Raw genomic sequence first — 27,149 nt, 5'->3', positions numbered from 1 at the left:
CACCCACAATCTGTTGTTTAAAGCATTGCAGCCTAAACTCCCAGTGCAGAGACTCTTCTTGTACTGGAACCCACTGGTCTGGCCTTGTGACACACTGCTTGAACTAAACTGCATCAGATGAAGAACTGTGGAAGATTGTTATATACTGTATATATATTGTAGTGGAATATGGTGTACTAGCAGAGGAATCTTTTTTTAAAAGCTGCTTTCATTTTACAACAGAAAGCAAAATGTCTGAAATGATTGGCATTTCTCTAAATTGGATGGATTCCATTTCGGAAGGCTACAAATTTTGCTTGAATCCTGTGCTGAGATCATACCCCACAGTTCACAATGAATCTACCCCCTGCCCCACACACACAAAAAAAATGACTGCCTCTAAATTCAGCTGATACATCTTAACTGATTGATTTTTTATGACTTTCCTTATCAGTTCTTTTAAAAAAAAAGTCTTAGTCTTGGATTTTTCCTGTGCATGGTACACTAAAGCAAATGAAAACGTCCAACAGATTATGTAAGTGTGAAAAGAACACTAAAGATTTAAAGGAATTGCTCACTTGTTTTAATTGAACATCTCTAAACCTGTTATCTACTAATCAATTTCATTTTTTAAGAAGTGCAAATAAAAATGGTCCTAATATTTCCATGTCTATACGTGTATATACTGTAGTGCTTCTGTATGCTCTGTGAACAATACCATATGCTGTCTACATGTCTCTGCATCTTACAGTTGACAACAGGAAAAACTAATAGTGAACTAAACACATTTCAGCTCAGTGGTGGTCATAATTGAAATGATGTGCTGTCTGATTGACAAAATGAGACACATGTTACTTTTGTTGTTTGAAAAATAAGACCTTGTTGTGCAATGCTTTAGTTAAGAGATTGGCCTGACCAGTAACAACCTGGATAAAATGAGCACAAGAAGTATCTACATACAGTATGCTACAAAAAAGAAATTCAAGTCAGCCTATTTTCAAACCACGTGGCCTTCACATTTCTCAAAACAGTTCCTGCCTTTGAATTTTATTGTAACCAACTGATTAAATTTTAGAAGAGAAAAAAAAAACAATAGAGGAGTAATCCAAACGGAAGCATTATTTATGCCTACAGGCCCATCTCTAGTCATTTGTGTTTGTGTTAAAGTCCATTTGTGATTATCTGTTGTTCACATTGCTTGAAATCCTCCATCCCCTCCTGTAGGTGACGAAGGTTGTTAAAACCATCACGCGTCGCACATACCACCCTGTGACGGTGACCGAGAAGATAGTGGAGCCTAAGCCCTCTACCCCTACCCTGGAGATAGATCCTGTAAACACACAGTGCTCCTGGTTTCGCTTTGCCTAACAGTAACTACACCTAACTTGCCTGCTCTGTGTTGGTTCTCACAAACCGCTGAAGACATCATGAAATACTCACAGTGGTGTATGGTCTGACCATGACGCCTGTTAAGCAGCCTTGCACTTCGGTGCGCAACAATTCTGTTTGCTTTCCGAGTGTGACCACCTTTCATTATAGCAGGAATCAATCCCAGCCTCAGTTTATCAACAAGTCCAGCGCCTTGTTCCACAGAATGGAGACACTCTGTTAGGGAAAGGTTTTCTGCGCAGTCAATTCTTTTTAATTCCAGTAAGATGAGGCTGTACTGAGATCTTTTTGTTGCCAGTGTGAACCAGTTTTATTTTTTCGTACTTCTTTATTTTTGAGGTCCCTAGTTGAAAACGATTACTGCAGAATACTTAGAAATGTCCTGAAAGAGAAGGGCAGGTTTAGTTCCGCATTTGGAAAGTTTCTGGTTTGTTTTGGGCAAATTCAAACAATAGAGTTGGAATCAGTTTTTATGACCGTAATTCTTGAAATATACTGTACAAAACTGTTAAGGAATCATCTGTTCCTCAGTTATAATATGGTACAGCATTAGTGTTTACTGGATTGCTACATACAAAAATCAAAAGACTTTTTTATCAGATCAAGCACATCTGCTAATTGATTGCAGAATTCAGAGGTTACAGCTGATGCAATTTCATCCTATTAAAATACAACCAATAACTTATTTTAGTTCTGAGAAGTGTTTCCAGCTTATTATATAAAAAGGTTGGTATTAATTTTTAGCTCAGTCGCCTTTTAAGAAGCATAATTCTGGCATCCATTCAGGGTTTTCAGATCAGAAAAGAGAACTTTTGCAATGATTGGTCTTAGAGCAGGTCAAGGAGTGATTTCCTGGAATATATAGCTATCAATATTTGTTTCATATCATGTATTGAATGTGAAATTAATATGTAGAAAATAGAAAAAATGCTTCAAAATATTTTCCTGCTGAAATTTCCAAATGTTTTTAGGTTTGTCTTTTCCTCTAGTGTTTTTAAAGACAGTCCAGCTATAATGCAAGAGAAAGCATTTCTGCCTGTTTTAACTTAATCCACTATTAACACAGAGGATGAAATGCTTTGTAATTTCTAACCCCTGAGCTAAACGTTTTGATTAAAGTTTGTGTAACCTAAAAATCTCTTGGTTCACTGGTGTGATTTGGGAATACAGCACCTTAATATGATGTAGTAATTACTGTAGACGCCTTGAATCTGGCCTCAGCATTATTGTGATATAAAGAACTAATTGTGCATGTTCAAACTAGAAACTGCTATCAATGACATTTGTATGACAATAGTATTTACTAGCAGACAATTAATTTATTGTCTGGTTTGGAAAGGAAAATAACCCAGTCACATCAGATAACTTGGGGAGTATTTTTTAACAGCTGCTTTCTACAAAACAAGATATGTAATTGGTACACTGCACCCTGTTTCACTGATCAACTGCAGTTTGACGTACATGGTGGCAGACTGACAATGTTTCTGAGAGGAGAGAGCCAGATGGGGAACATTTTGATTTATAATTAATTTTTACAAACCTCATTAATTTTTATGGCGAATGGAAAGACACAGGTGAAAGAATAAATTATTGTGCAGGAATATCTGGATTGCCAATCTGATTCTTTATCTCTCTGGAACTTATGAAGACAGAGCTTAGATTGTCTGACAGGCTCCAGTTACTTTTAAAAGCATTGATTTTTCCATTAAGAGCACTGACTCTCAGTCAGCCAGGTCTGAGAGAGATCATTTCACCATGGGCAGAAGAAAAAAAAGCCAGGTTTTGAGTTTGCTTTTTTCTCCACCATTCAAACATCTGTACGTTGAAATTCTAACAATATTTGTGTTAAAACACAAATATTCCAGCAAGAAGCTTTTTCCTAAGGGTTATAAAGCCATTGTCTGGCTTCTGTGGTTAACTATTTCTCTTGCGGTTGACTTCAGTAATTGCTCATTGATCTGTCTCTTCAGGCTATGAGAACAATTCCCTGGATCATTTAAGTTGATTACCATGGTTCTTCTCCTAACAGCTTTGTTTTGCAAAATGAGCTCATTTCACAGCAAGCCCAGTGGAGGGCTGAATCTGATCAAATGGCATTCAGGCAGAATTTCCAATTGTTCAGCTGTTTTGTTGCCTACGGATCTTAAAGGAGAAGACTGGTTGTCCAAAATTTTGACATCTGCCCCTTTTAGCACAATAGGAATAGACTTCATAGGTCATGATGAATTAATCTTATCCCTGTGGTGCAGACTGGACCAGCTGTGGTGTTCCAAGCGTACAGATCTGTACCTCATATACCAGCAAATGCCTAAATACAGGAGCACCTAAAATAGGTCTAGATGTTTTTTGCATTTCATCCATCAATCTAAGTGTCTGTGAAGATGAAAACCATCGAAAGCTCCAAATGTGTGTTAAGGATCGGCGTGTGTCGTGAGTGTTGGACCGTTTGGCATTTGATTGTGGTTGGCTTGGCTTGTGTTGCACTGAGCGGCCTGTCCTGGGCTCGGAAATGCTTGCACGTCGCACCTCGCCCCGTTGTGCTCCCGCGCGCAAAGTTGCATTTTGCTTGTAATGAACGCCCGCTGACAAAGCTGCCCTGCTGCCGCTTTTCAGGTGACTAAAATGGTGAAAACCGTGACCACCCGGACGGTGCGCCAGGTCCCCATGGGTCCAGACGGCCTGCCCATAGCGGACGGCTCCTCTCCGCTGGGCAGCTACACCGACTCCATTGACCGGAGGTACATGAAGAACGGCGATCGGTACATCACCCCCCAGGCCACCTCCACCCTCACCCGCTCCTACAATAACTACAACGACTCCTACACCGACACCCCCGAGGGGCAGTACCGCCACTACGGTATCCACGACGGCTACACAGACATGTCGGACAACTACGGCAGCCTCTCCAGAGGGGTCAACTACCGCCCGCGCTACGCCTACATGCCCCCCAATAACTACCGGCCGGAGAACAGCTACACGCTCCCCATCAGGAAGGATGACTACGGCCACATGGCTCAGCCCCAGGTTTCCATGGGGAGCAACAACGCGGAGCTGAACCGCTCCCAGCCCGAGCGCTTCCAGCCAGAGCCCTACGGCCTGGAGGACGACCGGCGCAGCCTGGGGCCCGAAGAAGAGGAGGCCTACGAGCTGGAGCCGGACTACTCCACGGCCGGGCGGCGGACTCTCGGAGGAGCTGACAGGGGGAGGCCTGGAAGAGAGCCAGTCAGGGACCCGACCAGAGTCCGGTAAGGACGCCATTTCTCTCTGACGAATAGGAAAGGCAGGGCCAAGTAACTGGCCTGCGTCTTCCACCAGAATGCAATGTCAACCACGTGAGTTCAGGAGGTTTGATAATAATAATAACAATAATAATGAGTCCTTATACTTACATAGCGCTTTTCTGGACACTCCTCTCAAAGCTCTATACAGGTAATAGGGATCCCCTCCACTGCCACCAGTGTGAAGCCCCACCTGGATGATGTTTCGGCAGCCATTATGCGCCAGAACACTCCCCACACATCAGCTCTCAGTGGGGAGGAGAGCAGAGTGATGAAGCCAGTTCAGAGATGGGGATTATTAGGAGGCCATGATAAGTAAAAGCCAGGGGGACATTTGTCCAAGACGCCGTGGTTATACCCCTATGGCTTGATGGTCAAGAAAATTAGAAAGGCAGTGGATAATTTGGTGTTATATGAACACGTAATAGTTAAAACATGGTAGAGAAAGCAAATTGAACTATACAGCTCTATGTTAAGGATAAATGTTAATTGTCAATTTGACTAATGATTAAGAAGAATTGCTTTATATGGAGAGGATTGTAATACAGTGAGTTGATTTGCTAAATTTTTTTGTAAGCCTCATTTCTGTGGCCAGACACTTTCCTGGCTATACTGGCTATATTTCTTAAAAGTCTCCTTCTGAATGAACTGTGGCCAAGCTCAATCATTGCTTATCTCATTTGGTGTGACGCACCCTGCATATTATTTAAATCCGTTTTTTAAAAAACCTGTTAGATGTTGGCAGTATGGAGTTTCTCTTTGATTGATACTACTGTAGTTTCCATTCTTGCGCGCCCAAGAAAAGGCAGTTGGCTAAGGAACTGAAAGCAGAAGAAACTGTTTGGTGGAAGTAAGGGTAAAAAAAAAACTTTTCATCCTGACCTGTCTAATGTGACAGATGGATTTATTAAAGATTCTTATTTTTCTTTTTTTTTTTAAGTGGAAGAAATGTTGGTACTAAGCCAAAAAGAGAGCTGAAAAGCTTTCAAACTTGAGTGGAATGTCAATGTGAATAGTTTGTCTGAGACAGCAGCTTTCATGTTTGTATCTTGTCGAGTTTCAAAGAAGCTACAAAGTTGTAATTGACTGTTATTAGATCATTCCCTGACTGTACAGTATTTGAAACAATTTCGGTGTCCTCTTAATCAAATCTTTCATATTCCTCTCCAGTTCAAAGACTGCACGGTTGACATGCTGTTTTTAGCAGTTGTTTGGGGGCAGGAAATGTAAAATTAAGTTGTTTTCCTTTAATCAGCAGTTAGATCAGTGCAACAAACTTCTTAAATCTGAGTCAAGTATCCTCATTTCACTATATTTTCTGTCGATGGTTTAAAATACACAGTGTACTGCTTTCCCTTGTGTGACTTCATCTTGTCTGTCAGTATTTTCCTGGAACTGACCTGGCATGCTGAATGACAAACCTCAGGAGCAGGCAGAAGCACTCTCCAGCCTTCACATGTGCTCCTTTAATGACAGGCATTGACATAAACTGCCGTAATTGATGCAGGAATTAAATCATTTTAATTACAGCCTATCATCTAGTCAGCTGTAAACCCTTCAATTAAGTAGAAAAAAGAAATTAAGATGCTTGACAGAACCTTTTGGTGTTGCCATTGAACGTGCATGCCTTGTATGGCATGCATCTTTCTTTGTTTTTTTAATTCCCTGTTTGCAGGGTGTCATTAATATAATTAAGTACTGGCTTTAAACTGGTGCAGACAGCATGAGGTTTCTAGCCACTCTGTAGCTGGTGGTTTCCTTCTGGGGACCCTGTATCTCTGCAAGATGCATCCCGATACCAGGTTACCCCAAAGACCTGCCAAACTGCCCCTGGACACCAAGGGCCTTTGCTTATGTTGGCCTCTGTGTGTTCGACCCAGAGCAGAGCTGATAGTGTCTCCAGATCAGGCGCCCTGTACTGTATGATGCACTGTGCAGGCTGCTGTCTCCGCAGGGCTAAAGGGATGTTATGCAGAGCATAAGTTGATCTAGTGATCTAGTGTTGCTTATTCACATTATTCCTCAATGAAAGGCAGTGCCACAGCAGTGTATGGGGGCCAGAGATTATCCTGGTTTCCATGGCAACAGACTCCAGTCCAGTGCAGAACCCCGACCAAGCAGGTGCTGGTCCCCATTTATACAGCTGGTTGGACTGGAGCATCTGGGGAAAAGCACCTCATCCAAAGTAGGACTGACGTATCTGCAGGGTAGACTCGAACTCACCACCTGCTGTACTAGTTATGAGTCCAGACAGAGACTCATCACCTATGCTCTACTGCCCTCTTCAAAATATAGTAGTGCTCAATAGTTTTTGAGGACACCTTTAGGGGTTCTTATAAGTGTTCTCTGCTTTGGACCTGTTAATCTGCTAATTTTCTCAACATAAAATACATTAATGAGTGTATAAGAGAAGGATCAGGGATCATGTTTAATGCTACAGTTAGTTATCTTTACTATTGCAGAACTTCAGACTCATTGGTTATATAGCTATAGTGTTACCTGGCAGTGTTGGGACATTACTGTGAGGTTTAAAGTCATGCAGGGTCGGGTTTTCATTGGAACAACTTCTGTGAAACATCACTGCTTCTAACCGTCCCAAAAAGCGAATCATTCATGCTAAAAAAGTCTGACTTCTTCACTTTTTTTGTGACATGATTCTACACAGAGGATTACTTAGAAGTCTGAGATGAACCCAAAAATCGTTACTGCTAGGAAAACATCACATCACTGATGTATAATAAAACTATCCGATGACATGGTGCAAAGGACAAAAAGTCTGATTAAAGTCCACTACCTACGTCTGTCGTCATCCAGCAGGAAAATGTTTGAGCTCATTTACTTGGATGCTAAAATTAAAACTGGACACACCGGAGAAAGGTCACAGGTGAGAAGGCATTGCCTCTCGGATGCTAGGAGAGATGGCATAGGAGCTGATAGCCCATGAATAAAAATGAATGCAGACAGTCCTTCATGTGCTGCATTTTAAATCTTTATCAATTTAAATGCAAATCTTGACATTCCAGTCAGTGAGCCTGAAAGTGTTTGCACAGAAATGGTTACATCTGAAAGATGATATGATATTTTATTAACTGTACATTGCTTTCATTGCTTCACAGCTCACCATGGGTCTGTATTTTTAATCTAATTACAGAAATGCCTATGGTATTAATGCAAAATGAACTTTTAAGTCGCAATGTGTTAGTGACCTTTTCATATGACTTCCCTCATCCTGCACGTATTAATCATTAACCATCACGTATTGTGAAGAGATACAGAAATTCTGTAATGAGGAAAATAAGGTATCGTCAATGGTGGGGAGTGATGGGTGACCACACTTTGCCCCCCCTTTGGAGCTGATAAGAGCTTTCCACTCACTTCACTTTCCCAGTCACCAGATTTAGTAGAAAATTCTCCATCGTCCATCGTTTTCTGTCTTTTCTTTTAAATCAATTGAGTCCGTCCCCAGCTCACATCTCTCATTTGCCTTCGGCTCACAGATTATTTCCAATAAAACCTACAATTCACAGTCCCCACTCAGATGGAGTTTTAATTAGCCGTACTTAAGGAGAAGATAAGTCTAGACCGCAGAAAACAAAGCGATATAGTCCGAAGCCCAGCAAAGTTTTGCTTTTTTGAGAAAGGCTCTCTGTGGGACAGCTTTGTGCAGTGACCAGGTTAGGATCTGTGCTTTCTGGAGATCCACTGCTCCTTGTAGCCACTCCTAGCTCCTCTGTCCTTTTCTGCCAGATCTCGAGAAGGAAAGCTGAGAGAAATCCAATAAAGTGCACTTCATATGGCCTACAGCCAAGGCTGAATGCGTCCTGCATCCCAAAGTCCAATTATGAAGTCCCACAGCTCATGAATGTGGTTTCAAGTAGTGCTTTAAGAATACAGGCTGAAAGTGAGGGAGCTGTTCAGGCCGACTGTCAGCATGGCTCTGTAATTTTCTACTGGTTGGACCTGGCTTGGGAAATGTGTATGTCAAGAATACAGTACCATATAGCCAACAGCCTTCGGTTTGTGTAGCAGTTTCCTTTCATAGGCTGCCGAATCAGTCCAGTCTATCTGGATTGTAAGCCCTGTCACTGGCGAATGGTGGCTTTGTTGTTGGTTTTTGAAGGTAAGGTCCTTTGAAAATCACAGCCCTTTTGATCACTGGCACCGTCATAGTGCTGTCAGGGGTGAGTCATGTTTTTCCAATCCCTTCAATTCGTTTGATATCCTGCCTATTGCCCGGTGTGATCTGAGCCCACCCTTGAGTTCCGCAGTGTTCCATTTTCGTTGTTTGGTTAAAATTGATTCAATTAGTTTCTCAGGGACGCAAACAGCTGATGACATAGGGGCTGTGTCAGAAGACGCAGTGATCAGCTTGACAGATTGTGAGCTGTGGGTTTATTTGAGCCAGTTTGATGATTTCCATCAACAGCCTCAGGCAGACATTGATAACTCCCGGTTACCTGCATTCCTCATAGTGAACTAGCAGAATACCTTTCAGTTTGAGTTCACAATGAACATAAAAACCGAGTCATAGCTCCAGCTCACCTTGTTAAAATACAGTTAGTTCTACCTTAAAAAAATGGGACTGTTGCTCACATTAAAAAAAAAACCTGTTAAATCAACTAACTCTAGAATAAACCACTCCTTTCGGAAAAGGTTATTTCTAAAAAAAAAATCCTAATTGCGAGAAAGGGAAGAATTGCTTTTTGCTTGTGGTTCACATGGCTTCAAATCATGGTCCAGTAAAAATAAATCTTCCTGGTGCCGTTTTTAGAAGTTCTTTTTTTTTCTGCAATAGTTGTGTAGCTTGCTACAGTATTTAACCCAAGCAAAGATCTGTGAAAGAAAAGAAGAAATGGAAACAAAGTTTTAAATAACAGGGACATAGTATTTATATATCAATTGTTCAGTCTATTTGTGGTGTGTACAACAAGAGACTGGGAAGAAGGCCGAGTAAGGCAGGCAGTGATATTACTATAGCCAGCTTTTCTTTTTTACTTAATGACACATCCATTGGGATTCACTCTTTCGGAGAGCTGAAGTTGAAAAATACAGTGCAGCTTGCAGAGGTTAAGAAAAAAGGCCATCTTGAATAAAAATAACCTTGCCTTATGTGTAGATCTACTTCAAATCCTAATGATCTCTTAGCTAGGAGCAACTCTTATCAGTATGCGAGCTGGCAACCCAGTAATGCAGAATGTATTACATTTTGCCACCATGCTTTATAAAGATTGATTGGTTCGCCTTGCCTGTGCTGCTCACTGTTGATCACAGAGAGAAGGTGGATAGAAGAGAGCCTGCAGGTACTGTAGCCTGCCTGTGGGATTGGCTCTGCCTGCAGGAAAGAGCAATGCAAATAGAAAAGGGCTCGGGAATCTGTTCAGTCCTGGGAAAGGGCCATAAATATGCATGGATATAGTGCTGCAGCTCAGGAGCGGTGAACTGCAGCTTCACTTCTCTAAGCTGGGAAGAGCAGGCGCTGTAACACAGCCTTTTTTTCTGAAACGGGTGCGAGATTCGGCTTTTTGCTGTAAGTGAACTTTTCCTACCTGGCGAAGTTGAGAAAAATGTAAATTCTGCAGTGCCTTATTTTTAGCTCCCAGTCGCTTGCAGCTACACAGCCTGTCTGTGGCGTTAAAGCACCTCTTGTTCTGTGTTAATTTTTTTTTAAAACCTTCCCTCAAGGCCGAAGGTAGCGTTTCTCTTCGTGACAGAGGTGGTTTTCTTCGGCGACGCGCTGGCGCGGGCTGCTGACGAGGGGGTACGCCCCGTCTGCCCGTTTCCTCTCCACAGGGGCGGCTACGAGGACCCCATCGAGGCGGAGCTGATCGACGAGCGGCACCCCTACATCCACAGTGTGTACACCGCGCCCCTCGCCCAGCCGGAGAGGGGCAGCATGGCCAGCCTGGACCACATGGGCCGCCGCTCGCCCTCCATCGACAGCATCCGCAAGGACCCGCGCTGGAGGGACCCGGACCTGCCCGAGGTCATCGCCATGCTGGGCCACCCCATCGACCCGGTCAAGTCCAACGCCGCCGCCTACCTGCAGCACCTGTGCTACGAGAACGACAAGATCAAGAAGGACGTGCGCCAGCTGAAGGGCATCCCCATCCTGGTGGGGCTGCTGGACCACCCCAAGGCCGAGGTCCACCGCAAGGCCTGCGGCGCCCTGCGCAACATCTCCTACGGCAAGGACAACGACAACAAGGTGGCCATCAAGAACAGCGACGGCATCCCCGCCCTCATCCGCCTGCTGAGGAAGACCAACGACATGGAGGTCCGCGAGCTGATCACAGGTAACGCCCTGCCTTTCTTATCTGCTCTTCCTCCGCTGCAGGAAACCGGCGATCTGCTGCTGGAATTCGCTGAGCTGTCTCGGCTGGCGTCTCCCTCCCAACCCACCAGTATTGCTAGAAATTCTGCAGAATCTGCTCGGCCTTTCATATATTGGCCAGAAGACATCATGGCTCTCCCCTCATGTTCGTGTCTTAAGCACCTGCCAAGCTGGAGTCAGGTAGACAGGCTTTCTGACAGCAGAGCAAGAACGTCCGCCGTTGCTTTGGTGTTCTTCTCCCGTTTTTTGCGTTAGAGGCGTGCACGTTAATTCAGATGGACAGTTGAATACTGCAGGAGGGAATGCTGTGAATGGATTATGGGCTGTAGTGAAGCTTATCAGAGGCTTGTCAAGAGTAACAGGCATGAGATGAGAGCCATAAATATTTCATAGTATACTTAAAAAATCTAGAGAAATAATAAAAATGTATTTTTTAAGAAATGTGGGAAATAACCGGACACGAAAGGCAGCATTTTTACAATATTGATGATAAAGTACTGCAGCAGAGATGCACAGCATGTTTTTGGAGCAGTGCACTAAACAGAAACTAATTAGTCTCAGTTCAGGTGAAAAGCATGGCCTCTTGTACTTTTTTGTTCCGCTCACCTCCGCAGAGCACCATGGGCTGTTAGACCTGACGTGCATTTGTTGGGAAGGAGTTTTGTTTTGCTTTGACAGCACGCTGCAGAGAAGCTTAAGTGAATCAGCTCCTTTTCATGAATTCGCTGACCATTACAAGCCATCGTTGACACCACTCTGTACGTACTGGAGAAAATGAGCAGCCTGCCGTAGGACAAAGACCTTTAATCAGGAGAGTTGAGGCACGGTTTATGTACTTGGCAGAGAGTTGCGTTTTTGTCATCGTTCCTCGCCTGCTTGTATGCTGGCTCGTGTACATTCACAACTGCAGTTTCAACTAAGTCGCGAGATGGATAAAAGAAATCTGAGTGATGGCGTGGTGCACTTACACTCGTGAACACTTTTGACATGAGCGCTAAACCGAGCGCTCTGTAGTGCCGGAAAGCAGTGTCCGTGAAACTTGAGATTCTCTGTAATGCTGCTGTGATGGTGCTGCAGTACACATTACTGCCTCTGCAGCGCAAACCCGTTCTCAGTCGGTCGCTAAAAATAGCTTCCTTCCATGAGCTGGGGAAGGCACAGGCCTCGCCTTCTCCAAAACCAGCACAAGACATTTGGTTTAAGTGCAAAAGTCCCATAAAAGCAACCCTTCCGAACAGCAGCACAGCCCGTCAAACCGACCTGATCTGAGCTAGATTTTCTACAATTAAAATAATTGCATGTTTTAAAAAAAGTGGGCTATTTTCAAATAGCCATATGTTTTCTTTGAAGGCTTTATTCCGTCCAAACCACAGCACATTAAATTTCTCTGCAAAACAGGAAGCATCGCGTTTGATGGGGAAGGAAGGAAAAGTGTGCAGGCTGAAGCGAAGAAGCAGAGCGATCAGCGTTTCCTTAAATCCCTGCGCTCCGGTGAAGTTTTACTCAGGCGGTTTGTTGGACTGATTACCCTCAGCAGTCCGCCTACCTGTGTTTTCGGTGTTAACGCCAAACTGCGGCATGTCCTCCCCGGCTCCCCCTCCCAGAGGAGGCAGAAACCATTTTCGGAGTTCTGTTAAAACAGGGGCTTGAGTTCTTTGTGTTCTGATCTCCTGTGGAGCTGCGAGAAGTTCTCTACCCGCTTGGAATGCATAAGATCCTGTACTGCTGCAGCTGAAGAAGAGAAGTGACAAGGTTAGCATTCTGAATCTGAAGATGAAAGAGCCGTTGCTCTGTAAATCATTCAGCATAGATAGCCCCATACTGCAGTATTTAATGTCAGTGGATTACACCACCTACACCCCCCTAACTCTTTACATGAGTATAAGCTCCAGTATAATGTACATATATTGATGCATAGGAGCGTTAGAGAAAGCTCAAGTGAATCTGGAAGGCTGCTCGTCGAGGGATGGGCAGGTTCTTTTATCGTTGCACTATCGTGAGGCTTGTGAATAGATCAGAGAGAGCTGCAGCAAAGTTAAAGGGCACCTGTGCCGCTTTCCTAGGGCTGCACTGAACAAGAGAGTTTGGCAGCAGCGGGCTTCAGCTGCCAGCCAATCCAGTTAACACTGGACTCGCTATGCTTTTTGCGGGCAACGTCTCCGGTCGTGCTTTTGTCCCTGTGCACCTGTGGACATGCCCAGTGGGTTTGCTATCTGTGCCTCCTCTGTTGTTCGCTCTGCTTTTGTAGCTTTCCAGCCACACCGATCTGTGTGGTTTGTGCAAATGTGTGTGAGAGAAGATGGAACACCACCAACAAACATGATAGGCTTTTTGCTGGACACCTTTTGCCTGATTTGACAAGTGTCCAGTTGCACTTACACAGCAGAACATTTCTGTTATTCTTGGCTTCTTTGCCGTTTTTCTTCCTTGATGTTCAGTGACTTAACGTTCTTAATGCTAAATCTGCTTAGGCTGATGGATGATCGCGGGAAAGGATGAGCAATAATGGCCCACAGTGAGTGAATGGGCTGTTACAGAAGCGCATCTGCAGCTGAAAGCAAATTGAATTAAGCAGGGTTTCAGGTTGCAATGAGGAAAGGCAAACTCAATTGTGTTCATCACAGAGCCTTCCTGACTGCTCTTTTTTCTTTGCTTCATAATCGATTAGGTGGCTATCAGAGAGGAAGTAGAAGGAATAACTTAAAAAACAATATAAAAGAGACATTTAAAACACTTGCTTTATGCATCATACTCTGTAAAAGTGGATTTCTGCAGTTGTTAAAGATTTTTATTTTTAGCGGCGTTATGTGGCATAAGTGACTTCAAGTGTTAGGAAGATCTGTGATCGTTTTGTGCTGCCTGTTATCATCTCTGGTGCATATCTTAAAAATAAATTTACATTTGATTTTTTAATCACCTGAAATTGACAAATGAGAGATTTTCTTGTGGTTTCCTAGAGCTTGTTGCAAGGGACGGACTTCTCAGTGAAGAGATTTCCGTTCAACATTCTCCTCTTCCTGAGCTGAGTCTCCTCATGCTGTGGTTAGCGATGTCATCCCAAACAAGATTTAAAATAAGCAACGCAGCTGGAAGCTCATCCACTATTGGAACAGTGCTGGTGATTAGGGTTCCAAAAGTTTGACTTTTTTTCTTCTTCTTTTTTACCCGAGACTGGTAGAACTCACTCTGAGATTGCTCAGCTATGCCTCTTCCTGGGCCAAGACCAGCTCGATTAACCACCTCAGAAAATTAGCAAGACCGAAGAGGGCACAAGTCAATCGCCCAGATCTTGTAATCAGAGTTGTTCAGTAGTTCCAACTGCGAAAGCCTGTGATTACAGGTTAGAATACATGGGCATGGATTTCTGCAGTACAAGGAAGATTAAATTAATTAAAGCTAAAACGACACTGTTACAAATAAGAACATGCAAGGGGATCATTTCTGTGACACTGATACAGTATCATTGTTACCTCATTTTGCAATTAGATGAGATCAGGGAAACATTGTTTCCGAATAGCTTTCTTGCTAATGGTTTAATCAAGCTTGATAATTGCAATCCTATGTAATTTAACTGAATATATAGATATAGAAACCCCATTCACTATATTGTTCTCGTAACTGTGTATAATTAAATCTTACTCCATGTTGCTGCTGGTTGTTATTCAAACAAATGGGGCATTCTTAATCACACTGAACTGAGAGGTAATCGACCTGCAGTCCCTCCAGCATACTGTGCATCTACTGTGCATCCATGCGTACTTCTTCCTAAAATGCCTTTCGCTCCACTAGATGTGCATCTTTGTACTCTGTAGGCAGACGTCTGACCTTAGATACTATAGTATGTGTTCCTTTTTAAGTAATCTTTGCTCTCTAAGTGTTTGACCTAAGATGTGTGATCATTTTGACCTTCCGCTTAGCTGTTTTGAAATCTTAATTTTTGTAGTAAGTGATTTCAAGTTAATACAAATCTAATAGAAAGTTTGCCAGAATAGGACTGAGAACTGTAGTTATGGCCTCTGTGTTGAATATCGCAGTTAAACAGAAAAGCATAACAGTTAAATTCATGCTTTCTGTTGTGATAAAGAGAACAAGATTCTCTGCTTCTGGTGTATCTCGTTATTCAATCCAGACAGTTGTACTGTCTCTACTCTTCTGGTGAAACATAACATCTTTCCCTTTATTTCACTCTGTTTGCATGCTTTTGTGCTTTCAGTTTGTGCAGTAAAACCCTATTTTTCAGAAATCAAAGATCTTGATCCAGTGCAGTTGTTTGTAATGATGAAAAAAAGCTTCCCTGATTCCTTCTTTATTGCTGCTGCCCCTTGTATTTTCATAAAGCTCATTGTGTCTGCCAAAAGGATAAAGAACTCTTGGGCCTTAATAAGCAATAATCCTTCTCATGTAGTGGGTAAGGTTTCTTTCTCTGTATATATATGTATATATATATTCTGTATATATATCCGTTTATAGGATCAGATTTTTTTTCATTTTGAAAAAACAAGGACAAATGCCTGTCTTCACATTTCATTAAAAGAGCTTTGTCCATTTCCCATGTCAAACTTTCCGTATTTAATAATAATATTTCCTACACTTCTGTAGCGCTTTTCTGGACACTCCGCTCAAACTGCTTTACAGGTAATGGGGATCCCCTCCACCACCACCAGTGTGCAGCCCCACCTGGATGTGACAGCAGCTATACAGCACCAGTACTCTCCCCAAACACCAACTCTCAATGGGGAGGAGAGCAGAGTGATGAAGCCAGTTCAGAGAGGGGGATTATTAGGAGGCCTTGATTGGTAATGTTAGCCTGAGTAACACTCCTACTCTTTTTGAGAAACGCCCTGGAATTTTTAATGACCACAGAGAGTCAGGACCTCAGTTTTACATCTCATCCAAAGGATGGTGCCTTTTTACAGTACAGTGTCCCCCCTCACTATACTGGGGCATTAGGACCTACATAGACCATAGGGTGAGTGCCCCCTACTGGCCCCCCTAACACCTCTTCCAGCAGCAACCTTAGCTTTCCCAGGAGGTCTCCCATCCAGGTACTGGCCAGGCTCACTCCTGCTGAGCTTCAGTGGGCTGCCATTTGTGAGTAGCAGGGTGATAATGGCTGCTGGTTGACTATTTGTGGACATACGAAACTGAACATGCTTTCACAACCTTTGGGTTTTAGGTTGTTTGTCCCTGGGCAGTGGAAGAGGCAAGAAAGCCGCCACACTGCTTGTGAAGCGTGAGAAATCAGCTCTCTGCTCTCCCACCCCCACTGCAGGCACGCTGTGGAACCTGTCCTCCTACGAGCCCCTGAAGATGGTCATCATTAACCATGGCCTCCAGACGCTGACCAACGAGGTGATCATCCCTCACTCTGGCTGGGAGCAGGAGCCCAACGAAGACTCCAAGCCCCGCGACGCCGAGTGGACCACAGTGTTCAAGAACACATCGGGCTGTCTGAGGTAGAGCGGTCTGCACGCTGGTCCGGTTCTTCAGCACATCGAGGTCTGGGGCGTTGGTGGGGGAATGGTGGGTGGAGCAGGCTTGGTGCCAGATATTGTGAGTCACAATATAATAATAATAATAATAATAATAATAAACTTTATTTTATATAGCACCTTTAAAGGTGGCTTCTCAAAGCGCTTTACAGGATGACAATAACAATAAATAAGAAGAATACAACAGTAAATAAGAAGAATAGACAAGATAAAACACAATATTCTACATATTCTTCTATCGGGAAAATACATCCTGTACTCTTCTTTCTCTAACACTGGCACACTATACCTACGAGTGAGGTTCACTCGCTGGTAAGATTTTTTGGGTGAAATCTAAGGAGCGGAAGGTGTCTTTAATATATTGAATGTGATTTAATAACGTTGTCCGCAGCGAGATTCAACACATTCTCTTCAGCTGAAAGCAGTTACGAACGGGAGGAAGATGGAGGTGGGAGAACATAAATAGATGCACCAAAAAAATGCCAGGATGAGGCTCGTGCTGAAGTGTTGAGACAGACGGCCTCAATTTAAAAGAAGGATTAAGGAAGAAAGGACCATGTGAAAGACCTGCCTGTCTTGTGTTTACATTCAGGCTTTCTGGTTATTTGAGAGCAGGTTCAAGATGGGTGGGCTCAGAAACATTCTTCAATAATCCTTCCCATCAGCACTAACAGTGCAGTGAATCAGAGGCGGGAATTTCTTCACTGCTTGTTTGGGTGAAGGTGATCTCGGGCTGCAGGGGTTAGTTCATTTCCGCCACGCTGCTGCTCTGCCTCCAGATTGCACTAACCATTCCCCGGGGCGGTTGGATGAACATCCAAAGTAATGAAAAGTGCCTCAGCAGAGCCTTTTTGGAGATATTATTTGCGGTCCCGTTGGAGATAAGTTTTTCTTTTGAACCAGAGCCAGATGTTGTCATTCCTTCTCAGGGCGGCCCCCGCTACCTCAAGTCTCGTCTTTAGAGTGGCGGGAGGGGAATCGCAAAGAGTTTTTTCAGTTGATATAAAATGATAGAACTTTTTTTAAAACCTCACTACGGACAGGTCACGCCCTGGTTGCCTGCAGAAGCACACCTCTCTGTCCTCAGTTGTGGTTCTAAACTTTGGCTGTTGTAAGATGTTAAGCTGATCCGCTCATTTTTGTTGTTCTGACTGGCACTAAACAGCAGGACCATTTATAACCCTGTCTCATTTTGGCAGTGTAATCACTCTTCTGAGTGGGTTTATCTCTCTTTATTTTGGGCGGATGTGAAGGGGTGGGGTAGGTGGCGTTTGATGTTGCTCTGAAGAGATTAGCCACTTGCAGGTTTTCCTCATGCTTCTGTGAGCTCCACCTTCCATTGAACAGAAATACGAAATGCCCGTTGACACTGAACAATCTGACAGCGATACCTGAGGCACCCACGTTCTCTGTTTTCACGACGGTGCGTTTGTGACCTTGAATGTGTACTTTAGGATAAAAAATAAAGGCTTTTCTGTACCCTGGTAGCATGCCCTGCAGATGGGACACAGGAAATTAAAGCCTATTCACTCTCTGGCCTCACATGTGAGACTGTGCTATTTGATGAGTGACAGTCTGATTACTTTAGGAGAGAGGCAGTTGGATGTGCTTGTAGGTTTTTTCTGAGACTAGAACGCTGACCTCCCAGTGGTGAAAAGTAGCTTTGGATGGCCAGATTGAAGTTGTGACCATAGCCAGGTCACGATACAAAATGGGAAGTTGCAAGGAGCCTTAACAAATGGTGTCGTAATTTCGCTTGGTATTTATATTAAACTATTTACATCTAGTCTGGAGTTCTGGCATTTGGTTTTAGTTAATTGTGAACATTAACAGGTTTTCCTGTCTTTGTAACGATGTTGTCTGACATGCTCTTAGCTAACGGCTGTCTCCCTTCCAGCTGCCCTGGTTTCAATTAAGGCACAGGCACAATATATGGCTCTGCAGAAGCAGCACTGAGGGATGTGCATGTTATTCCAGCAACAGCTCTGTGCAGCTTCCTGTACAACCGCCTTACTGTTTTTAATCTTCTGCAGCCCAAGAACTGCAGTCTATTGGCTGAGCTCCAGCACAGTGCTTAGTGAACTCGTCACTATGCTTATTTTTTTGCCTTTTTTAACGCATTCCAGATTAAAATTGTTGCCCCTTTTTCCACAGACATCCGAGTCTGTTTGAATAACCTGAAAAGAGGTGCCTTCCTTAAACAGCACACATGGTCAGCGTTAGTAGCCTGAGGTTAACTGAAGTAAAATACATGAGTTAAGTTATAATTTAGAATAATCAATACTGGTATGATGAGCTCTAGGGCAGTACACATTACTTGAGATCTCTTTAGCTTGCAGTAATTATTTGCTATAGAATGTATTTAAAAGGGTGATGTAACTGATTAAAAGCCACACGTTGAATGGAGAGTAAGCAGAGGGAGTTGTTGGACTGTGATGGGACTGATTGTGGCAAAAGTAGATTACAGACATGGTACACATGAGCCTTGTGTAATCTGTGTGCCCTTCTCCAGCTGTCCCACATAAACCACAACCCTTCCACAGGGTCAGACAGAGCTGCTCTCCAGTTATCTGATACCCAGAGGTGTGCGTTGGCTCTGTTGCTTCAGTCTGTGCCTCTGAGCCTACTGCCGGTTCTATCACTATGGAAACAGTAACCAGTGACATCTGTTGCCTAGTAGGCTGCCTAGCAGCAGTGCCATATTGGTGATAAACAGACCTGAGTTCACTTGTCTTATTGCTTTTTTATTGCTTTTTTTCCCCTCCTTCAATATTAAGAGAATAGATGGTTTGAAGAGTTGGGACAATTTTCCTCTTCACCAGTACAGTATATAATACATTTGTTCTATGAAGTGGCACCCTGTGCTGAATAATTGATGCACTCTGCACAATTGACTGAGGTGCTGCCGCCAGTCAAATTCTGTCTGTTAATATTTGCGTGGTATTGTTAAGTTACCGCATATGCAAGAAAGCATGTACAGGTATGGTAACCTTCTCTGACACCCCTTAAGTCATGTGCCTCTAAACAGCAGGGAAGTGGGAAGGTCATCCTGCAGAGATGAGAGAAGGAAACAGTGACCACAGTGAACAGCCTGCAGAGATCTCTCTAGGCGTTGGGTCTCTGTGGAGCTCAGTTAGTCCTCCATTATTGGCGGGTACAACACAAGAGTGAGCGCAGCTTTTCATTATTGGATGTGGTAAGAATGGAGTGGCAGGCTGGTGTTGTCAGCTGTTGCTATAGGAATCGGCATGCTACACGCATGAACAGGCAGCGAGCACCTGTAAAATTAAGCCGTTGAGGCGGCAATAACAAGAGTAGCAGAAAAAATTGCATCTTTCTGCTTAACCCAGCAGTTAATCGTGTCCATCAGTAAAAGGCAGGAATACAAAGTGATGTTTTTACAAAGTGAGACGCTGAAGGTTAAAACTTCCACTTTACCATTAACGAATTGCCCTTTTCGTGTAAAAACTCTCGCATGTTGGTTACCTCTGTGTCGTGTGGCATCTTGATTGCAGTGTTTCATAGCTCCTCTTTCTGTAAGCAGAGCACCGAGAGTTGCCACCTTTCATTTTCCTGCTGTTGGTTGCAGGGTTTTCATTGAGTCGTCTGGCTTGAGACGCGTTAATGCAAGGCCGGAGTTGGACTCTGCCAAGGGTCTTTCCTGAACAGGATATTGAGGCTCTGCCCAGGCGTAGAGATGGTATCTCTTGGTGTCGTTCTTACCTCCTCAGTGTTGTTTCCCGGCTAGAGGCGATGTGCCAGGGAAGCACATGTGCGACGGTTCTTACCAGGAGAGCCCTGTCTGGGTAAAGGACACGCTTGACCGGTTTGAGCAGCTCAGGGTCTTGTTCGTGAGCAAAGGCAAGTGCGGGCACCGTCAGCACGGGGAGTGGTGTGCCATCAGAAGTGCTGCGGGCACCATGCCAGCCTGCAGTGGACCAAGTGGGGAGGCTTGTTCTCGGATGAGTCCCGATCCTTACCTATGGTCTCACTCTCCGAATGGAACCGGAAAGGATCCGAATGTGCAGGCGGTGGAGACGAGGTCTCTCCATGGGTGCTGCCAGCCTTACTGTCCGCGAGGAGGCGGGGGGCTCGGCTGTGGCGGCGAGCCTGGGAGAACCGACACTACGTCGCCAGATCGGGGGGAGCCGATCGAGGTGGTTCTGGTGGCTCCAGGAGGCATCAGCTGGAGCACGACTGGACCCGTTCCACTGGGCAGAGGCCTTGAAGCCAAGCCAGGGCACGTCTCTTGACTGGGGACACTTGGGAATCCAGCAGGAAGAGATGTTTTGGAAGAAAAAGATGTCTGGTCCTCCATACTGAACGTGCCAGGATAGGTGGACTTCAAAAGGATGGAGAGGAGGCCTGGATGGAGTAAAATGAAATATGAACCTGAGGTGTTTGATTCGGGTTGAAATAGTTTAGTTCCTCTTGCTTTCCTCGCCTCTCCCCGCCATCGCGAAGCAGAATTCACTGAGCACTGGACTGTTCACCCACTAACACCTGCTGAGGCCACTCAGGTGGTGCGAAGTGGAGAGGGGTGAAGAAAGGTGTGAAGTCGAAACCTGCATGAGAATAGAGAAGATTACACGAAAGAAAGTCGGTCATTGAGAGAAGGGGGAAGGTGTGAACCTAGTTCCAGGATGAGTTTAGTTTCTGTTGCCTTTCTGCTATGTTCTGAAATGACAGATCTTTAGAACGGAGTGTATGCCAGACAGGCATGTCGCTGTGTCTTAAATGAGAAAAGCATCTGCAGGTTATGTAGTTTCCCAGTACTTTCTCCTTTTTTAGCAGTATGGTACAGCTGAAGTTAATGAAGTTATATCCATTGAATGAAAGCCTATTATGCTAGGGTGGTATAGTTCATTTTGAGATTAGTAAACTGGGAGAAGCCCGAGAGAATCTGAATAGAATATAGAATCTGCTGCTGTACCAAGACAGTTGCACTCAAACAGCTACAAGAGGTCACAGGATTGCTCCTCGCTATATATGGTTTGTATTTTATATGTAGAGCTTAATAGACACTCAACAAAATCTGCTGTCATCCTGTCATTAAACTTTTGTCCAGAGAGAACACTGAGAGGAAACTGATGAAGGCTTATTGATTGTTCTCCAGCATCCCAAAAGTAATGACAGCATAATGTGATTGGTGTTTTCAGGTGCTAAAAAAGTGCCCTGTATTTTAATGCATTGCTTTGTTAAAAGAAACTTAAGTGTAATTGCACTGGACCTGCAGAGGGGCTGTTGCAGTGCTCATTGCTGTAGCATCAGTACAATAAAAAGCAATAAACAGGACCAGCAATCTCATGTGATGGAAGAGGCTATCCAACAGATGGGTATGGTCTGCAATGTGAAACTCGCATCAAGGAAAAGAAAAGACCCAACCCTGGTCTATTTGTTCAGACACTTATTAAAAATTCCATTAGAACTGCATTAACTTCTGATACTGGTTATACACTAATGATACTTACGTAAGATGAATGTGGAGATTTTCAAGGAAGAAATAGCAGCCCAGATGGCTCAGTGTCTGCGTTTCTCTTGAATTGATTTGTTTTAATTAGTGCAAAGTGGTATAATGACTAGACTGTACCTGCGATTAATGGGAAGCTGCCCGTGGACAACAGAATGGAAAGCTGACTTGATTTATCCTCCACCTTTCTGCCGCTGAGCACGGAGAACGCTGCATGCCGTACCTGTCCTCCAGCCTTTGCAGAGGGCGATGGTTTTTCTGGCCCTCTCGGATGAACTCATTCAGTGGTTAATCGGTGTGGTGAGCGTGAAATAAACTTAACGGAGGGAAAGGATGCGACAGATGGCTTCGTTTTTGCATGTCCTTTTCTCACCTGAGTTTTTTTGGTACAGTATGACTATCTCCGGTTCGGTGAAAATAGACGCTTTTTTTTTTGCGCTTTCTTGAACGGCATCACAAGTTCGTTTCAGCATTGCCTGTCCTCAGACGAGACATTATTAGAACCGGTGACTTTTTTTTTTAAATGGCACGCTTTGCTAGAGCACAGCAGCTGAGCTGTCTTTGTAGCACAGCAGGGTGTGTCCGAGCCGACTGTGTTGTCGCTGGTGCCCCAAGACCAGTGAAGGTTTCGATTGGCTGTGGAATTACAGGATGCGTGAGTTAGGTGCTATGCGTTGCAGGAACGTGAGCTCGGATGGAGCAGAGGCACGCAGGAGGCTGAGGGAGTGCGAGGGCCTGGTGGACGCGTTGCTCCACGCGCTACAGTCTGCTGTGGGCAAGAAGGACATGGACAATAAGGTACTCACTTCCTTCTACTTGGGCGATAGGGAAATTGCACTTTTATTGTACTTGGCGCTGCTTAGTTTTCTTTCTGTTCTTTGCTTTTCAAATTCAATTTGATCACCTAAGACTTATTTCAGTCTGGGTTTAGGTAGAAGGGAACATATGTTGTCATATGCATAATGAGGATATACAGGGATCTCTGCTTTCGGGCTGATTCATGAGATCCATGATGAGATTCATGGGGAAACCCCAGTGATTCAGCCATTCTCATCATCGCCCATCTTGGCGTCTGGCACGCTCAAGCATGTGATCTGCTCCACTTGGACAGCAGCTGTTCACTCAATTTGTCGCGCGGTCGGTACGGCTGTGGGCCGCTCAGACCAGCATCTCGGCTGTAATACGCGCCTCGTGTTTGTGCTTCCCTCCTGCAGTCGGTGGAGAACTGCGTGTGCATCATGCGTAATCTGTCCTACCACGTGCACAAGGAAGTGCCGGGGGCAGAGAAGTTCCTGGAGCCGACAGCCAATCAGGCGCCAGGATCTGGGGGTCCCCAGAGGAAGAAGAAGGACGACGCTGGCTGCTTTGGGGGCAAAAAAGCCAAAGGTTGGTCACAGGGTGGTACTGTCGGGCTCCAGTGGCTGTGCTGTTTCTACTAGCTGAAATTTCCCAGATTCCCAGATGGCTTCATCATCATCGTTTAATGACCTTAGTGGGGAGTTACTTTGGGAAAGTATTGCCTGTCAGACAAGCTTTGGAACTGGAGGATCATTCCTAGAATAATGCTGCATGGGCACTGCATGTTGAGCTTTTATTAATGTTTTACATTCATAAATTCTAGGACATTCTGCCTAAGAAGCCTTTTGTTCCTTTCCCGTTTTTACACTCGTGTTGTTTCTGTTCTGGTTTCTACCAACATCATTGGATTTTTTTCGGTGTTTTTGTAAATCTTCATGGGCTTGTGCTGTGGATGAATGACAGTCCTGATTGTGGTGGTAAGATTGGGAGGATTTTTTTGTCCTTTAAGAATTGGATACGAATGACACCCAGGGTGTTCTCATGTGAAGCTCAGTGTGTCAGTTAGGACTCTGCTAGAATGCACGGAAAACACATTTCATGTCCTTGCAATCTTGACCTGTGGGGTGGCTCACTCTGCAGGACAGGAGTACTGATGTTGCCCGTTAGTTGCCAGGAGGTCAGTCTAATTAAATGCTCTGCATTTAAGGCTCCATGCCTCTGCTTAGCTGAAGGGATGAGAGGGAGAAAGTAGCAACCTCCTGCTGGAACTAGATGAACCCACTGATTAATGTGCAGTATTATCACAATCGGCTTTTAAAGGTTTTGCGAGAACTAGATCCAAGCCCCTTGATGCATTCTTGTAAAAAGAAAGTCGCCAGAGCCTCTTGCCATATAATCGAGATTTCTGGGATTTGTGTGCAGTCATGCCCATGCATAGTCCTGGAAACTCAGTAAATACCTTTCTTCCTCCTCAACTGTCCTTAGTAAAACTGGCGCTGGTTTTGGGCTCCTGCACTGAGCAGATTTAGCACAAGTCTTTACTGATGGGTAACCTAGACTGTGGAAGAAAGATGGGGGGGGGGGGGCTTTGGTTTGCAATACTCCATGACAGACACATGAAAAGGCAGAGGTTAAAGCCCCAGGTAGTAGGCAGCCTGGATTGTGCAGACACTCTCTGACAACCTGCCCTGCATTCCTGTTGGTACTCTGTCGCTGGCACCACAGGGACACAGCTCCATGCTCTTGATGAGAGGCAATCTCACTGAGTGAGATGGAGAATGAAATTTCTGTGTGAGCATTATACCATAAGGATGTCCATGGTTTGTTTGTTTAAATTTTTTCCTCTCTTTTTTTTTCCTGGCTGTTTTTTTTTTTTTTGCAGTCGGTGTACTTTTCTCTCTCTTATTCCCTCCCCCTCCCCTGTTTTGAGTTCAGAACTGGTCACATGTTTAATCCTGTCATCTCTAATACTGCACACACCTTTTATCATTACTTTTCTCTTCTCCCCTGCTTGTGTTTCTATGCATTGCTGCTGCTTCGCTTACTGTAGAGGAGTGGTTTAATCAAGGTGAGTTTTTTTTTCTCCTGCTTCACTTCAGTCACACTTTGTTTTATTATTAATGGTTTCCGTCCTCCTTTCCCAGAAGAAAAGTCAAGGGGGGTGGTGTTTTTTTCCCCCGTTCTTTCTTTATTCCGAAAGTTGTCAGAGTTCTCCCAGCAATATAGTTCCCGAGCAAACAAATGATACCCAGTGGGAACAGCCTGTTAGAGTGCCTTTGCTCTGGTGCAGAAGGGAGAATTTCTTGGCAAAGAGAGTTTTAAACTTTGCTGCAGTCTCATCTCCTTTGAGGAGACTGAGCTCCCTTTCAACTTCAGAAAAGTATTTTCAAGTCATATCGCAGGATAACGTCTGTCAATTAGCACTAAGGCTGGTGTTGCATTTTCCTAGTTCTGATGTTAAGCTTTGACGGACTCAGTGTTCATTTAAGAAGCATACTCTTGAAGATCTGTTCATCTGTGAATGTGAAACTGCTACAGTAGTTAAGTGGATGATTGATTTTGGGACACAACAGGTAGCTGTTAGAAGAATGACGAGGTTTGAAATTAATCATCGTGCACAGTTTTCTTTTCCAGTCTCAGAATCATTAACTATGGCTTTCTGTCACAGAGGTTCTGGCAGTAGACGTTTCCTGAAGTGAATAGGGCTTTTTTTTCTGGTGGGCTTGTGCATTAGTCAGGCAGCTTTGCAGGTTGTCATAGAGTATTCTTGATTTTTCTCTCCATTATGCAGCATGTCTTTATTATTCTGTTCGTGCCACTGGCATACCCCCCCCCCCCCCCCCCACCACCTCCTCATGACCACCATCACCACCACCCCTGGCTGTGACATTTACGATTGCTCTCTCGCTTTCTGTGTTTATCTAGGGAGGAAAAATGGAGAGAACGACAAAAACTATGACACACTGGACTTGCCCAAGCGCACCGAGCCGACAAAAGGTAGCGTCTAAATGTGTTTCTGTTGAGACTAGGCTTATGGAACTCTTAGGCTCAACTTTGTTCCTGTGGGGAATCATTTAAATGCCGGTGCTGTTGAAAAGTTTGATTGACAGTATCTCACTGTATAGACTGAGAGGCTGGCAAATGAATGCTTATTCACCAAAGGTTCAGATACCTCTCATTTTTTTTAAATGTATTTATTTTAAATTTATTTTATTTGGGGTGGAGCGGTGGCTAAGGATCTGCACCTGTGGCTGGAAGGTTGCTGGTTCAAATCCCGCAGCCAGCAGAGGAATCCTACTCCGTTGGGCTTCTGAGCAAGGCCTTTAACCCCACTTGCTCCAGGGGTGCTGTATAAATGGCTGACCCTGCGCTCTGACCCCAAGCTTCTCTCCCTGTCTGGTGTCTCATGGAGAGCAAGCTGGGGCATGCAAAAAGACGAATTCCTAATGCAAGAAATTGTATAATAAAGTGATCTTATCTTATATTATCTTAAAACAGTGCAGAAGAAGCAAAAAATCTTCTTTCTTTTCTGTGTTGCTGTTGGGAATGAGATAACTCTGGAAGTCACATGTTAAAATATAACCATGAGCGGGCAAAAGCTATTGTGTTTTGCAAATGGGCATGAGGAAGAATGTTTTCTTAAACTCTCAAGTTCTCTAGCGTTATTCTGCATCATGCATGGCGAGTGGTGGTTTTTCATTTATGCAAGGGGTTTTGCCAGTAAGGAAGGTTTTATATGCCTTTGAGAATCTGTAGCCCACTGGACAGAAGCTTACTCCACTTCTCGACATCACGTATCTGCTCTGATCGTTATATCCAGATATTCCCGGCCTAACTGAATACATTTGGAAAAGCTGTTGGGGCCACTGTGTGCAGTCTAATTATTCTCTTGTCTGGGGTTTAAAAAAAAACAAACAAACAATTGCAGCCTGCTGTCATTCGAGCTCAGCGTGAACATGACATTTGCTGTTAAGTAAGACTGTACTTGTAGAAAAAAATCAATGAAGTTTGTTTTTCTCCCCAAATCGTCCTCGGTCAATAATAATAAGATGAGGTCTGTAATTATTTAGCATTATTCGCATTATTCACTTGTTTATCAAAGCCGCGAGCGTGGCTACAGAACAGAGCTCCAGAGCTGCGTGCTTTAATTGTATGTAAATGGGTCACTGAGACTGGAATTGGCAGTGATTTGTCAGTGCTGCCTCCTCTATCAGGGGCTGATCGTTTAACCCATGAGAATCCAGGGCAGGATCTGCAGTGGCGATTGAAAATAAGCAAGTTCTGGTGCTGGGATTGATGTCTGAGGGACAGATTGGTTCAGATCACGTCGCACTTCTCCAGCTGTGTACAAGTATGAAGGAGTGCTAGTTCTTGAAGGGTCAGATCCCATCACTGTTTGAGCAAATACGTCC

General features: G+C 44.2%; 1 protein-coding gene across 11 annotated transcripts in view; it reads left to right on the top strand.

The window, feature by feature from the left end:
• arvcfb (ARVCF delta catenin family member b) overlaps positions 1-27,149 on the top strand; it is a 159,148-nt gene that overhangs the window by 103,190 nt on the left and 28,809 nt on the right. For 7 of the 11 annotated variants that reach the window (XM_088935513.1, XM_088935510.1, XM_088935515.1 and 4 more), the window contains 7 exons: positions 1,204-1,311; positions 3,982-4,613; positions 10,437-10,939; positions 16,250-16,433; positions 22,620-22,737; positions 23,154-23,325; positions 25,663-25,734. In XM_088935513.1, the coding sequence (XP_088791639.1) occupies positions 1,204-1,311; positions 3,982-4,613; positions 10,437-10,939; positions 16,250-16,433; positions 22,620-22,737; positions 23,154-23,325; positions 25,663-25,734 (1,789 nt within the window). The remainder of the gene's footprint in view (positions 1-1,203; positions 1,312-3,981; positions 4,614-10,436; positions 10,940-16,249; positions 16,434-22,619; positions 22,738-23,153; positions 23,326-25,662; positions 25,735-27,149) is intronic. The other 4 variants (XM_088935518.1, XM_088935512.1, XM_088935519.1 and 1 more) reach the window with 1 other exon arrangement.

Source organism: Atractosteus spatula, chromosome 17 (assembly GCF_055471065.1).
Source record: "Atractosteus spatula isolate fAtrSpa1 chromosome 17, fAtrSpa1.hap1, whole genome shotgun sequence".
Classification (NCBI taxonomy): domain Eukaryota; kingdom Metazoa; phylum Chordata; class Actinopteri; order Semionotiformes; family Lepisosteidae; genus Atractosteus; species Atractosteus spatula.
The sequence above is the reverse complement of the archived record's forward strand: the minus strand, read 5'-3'. Positions and strand labels throughout refer to the sequence as shown.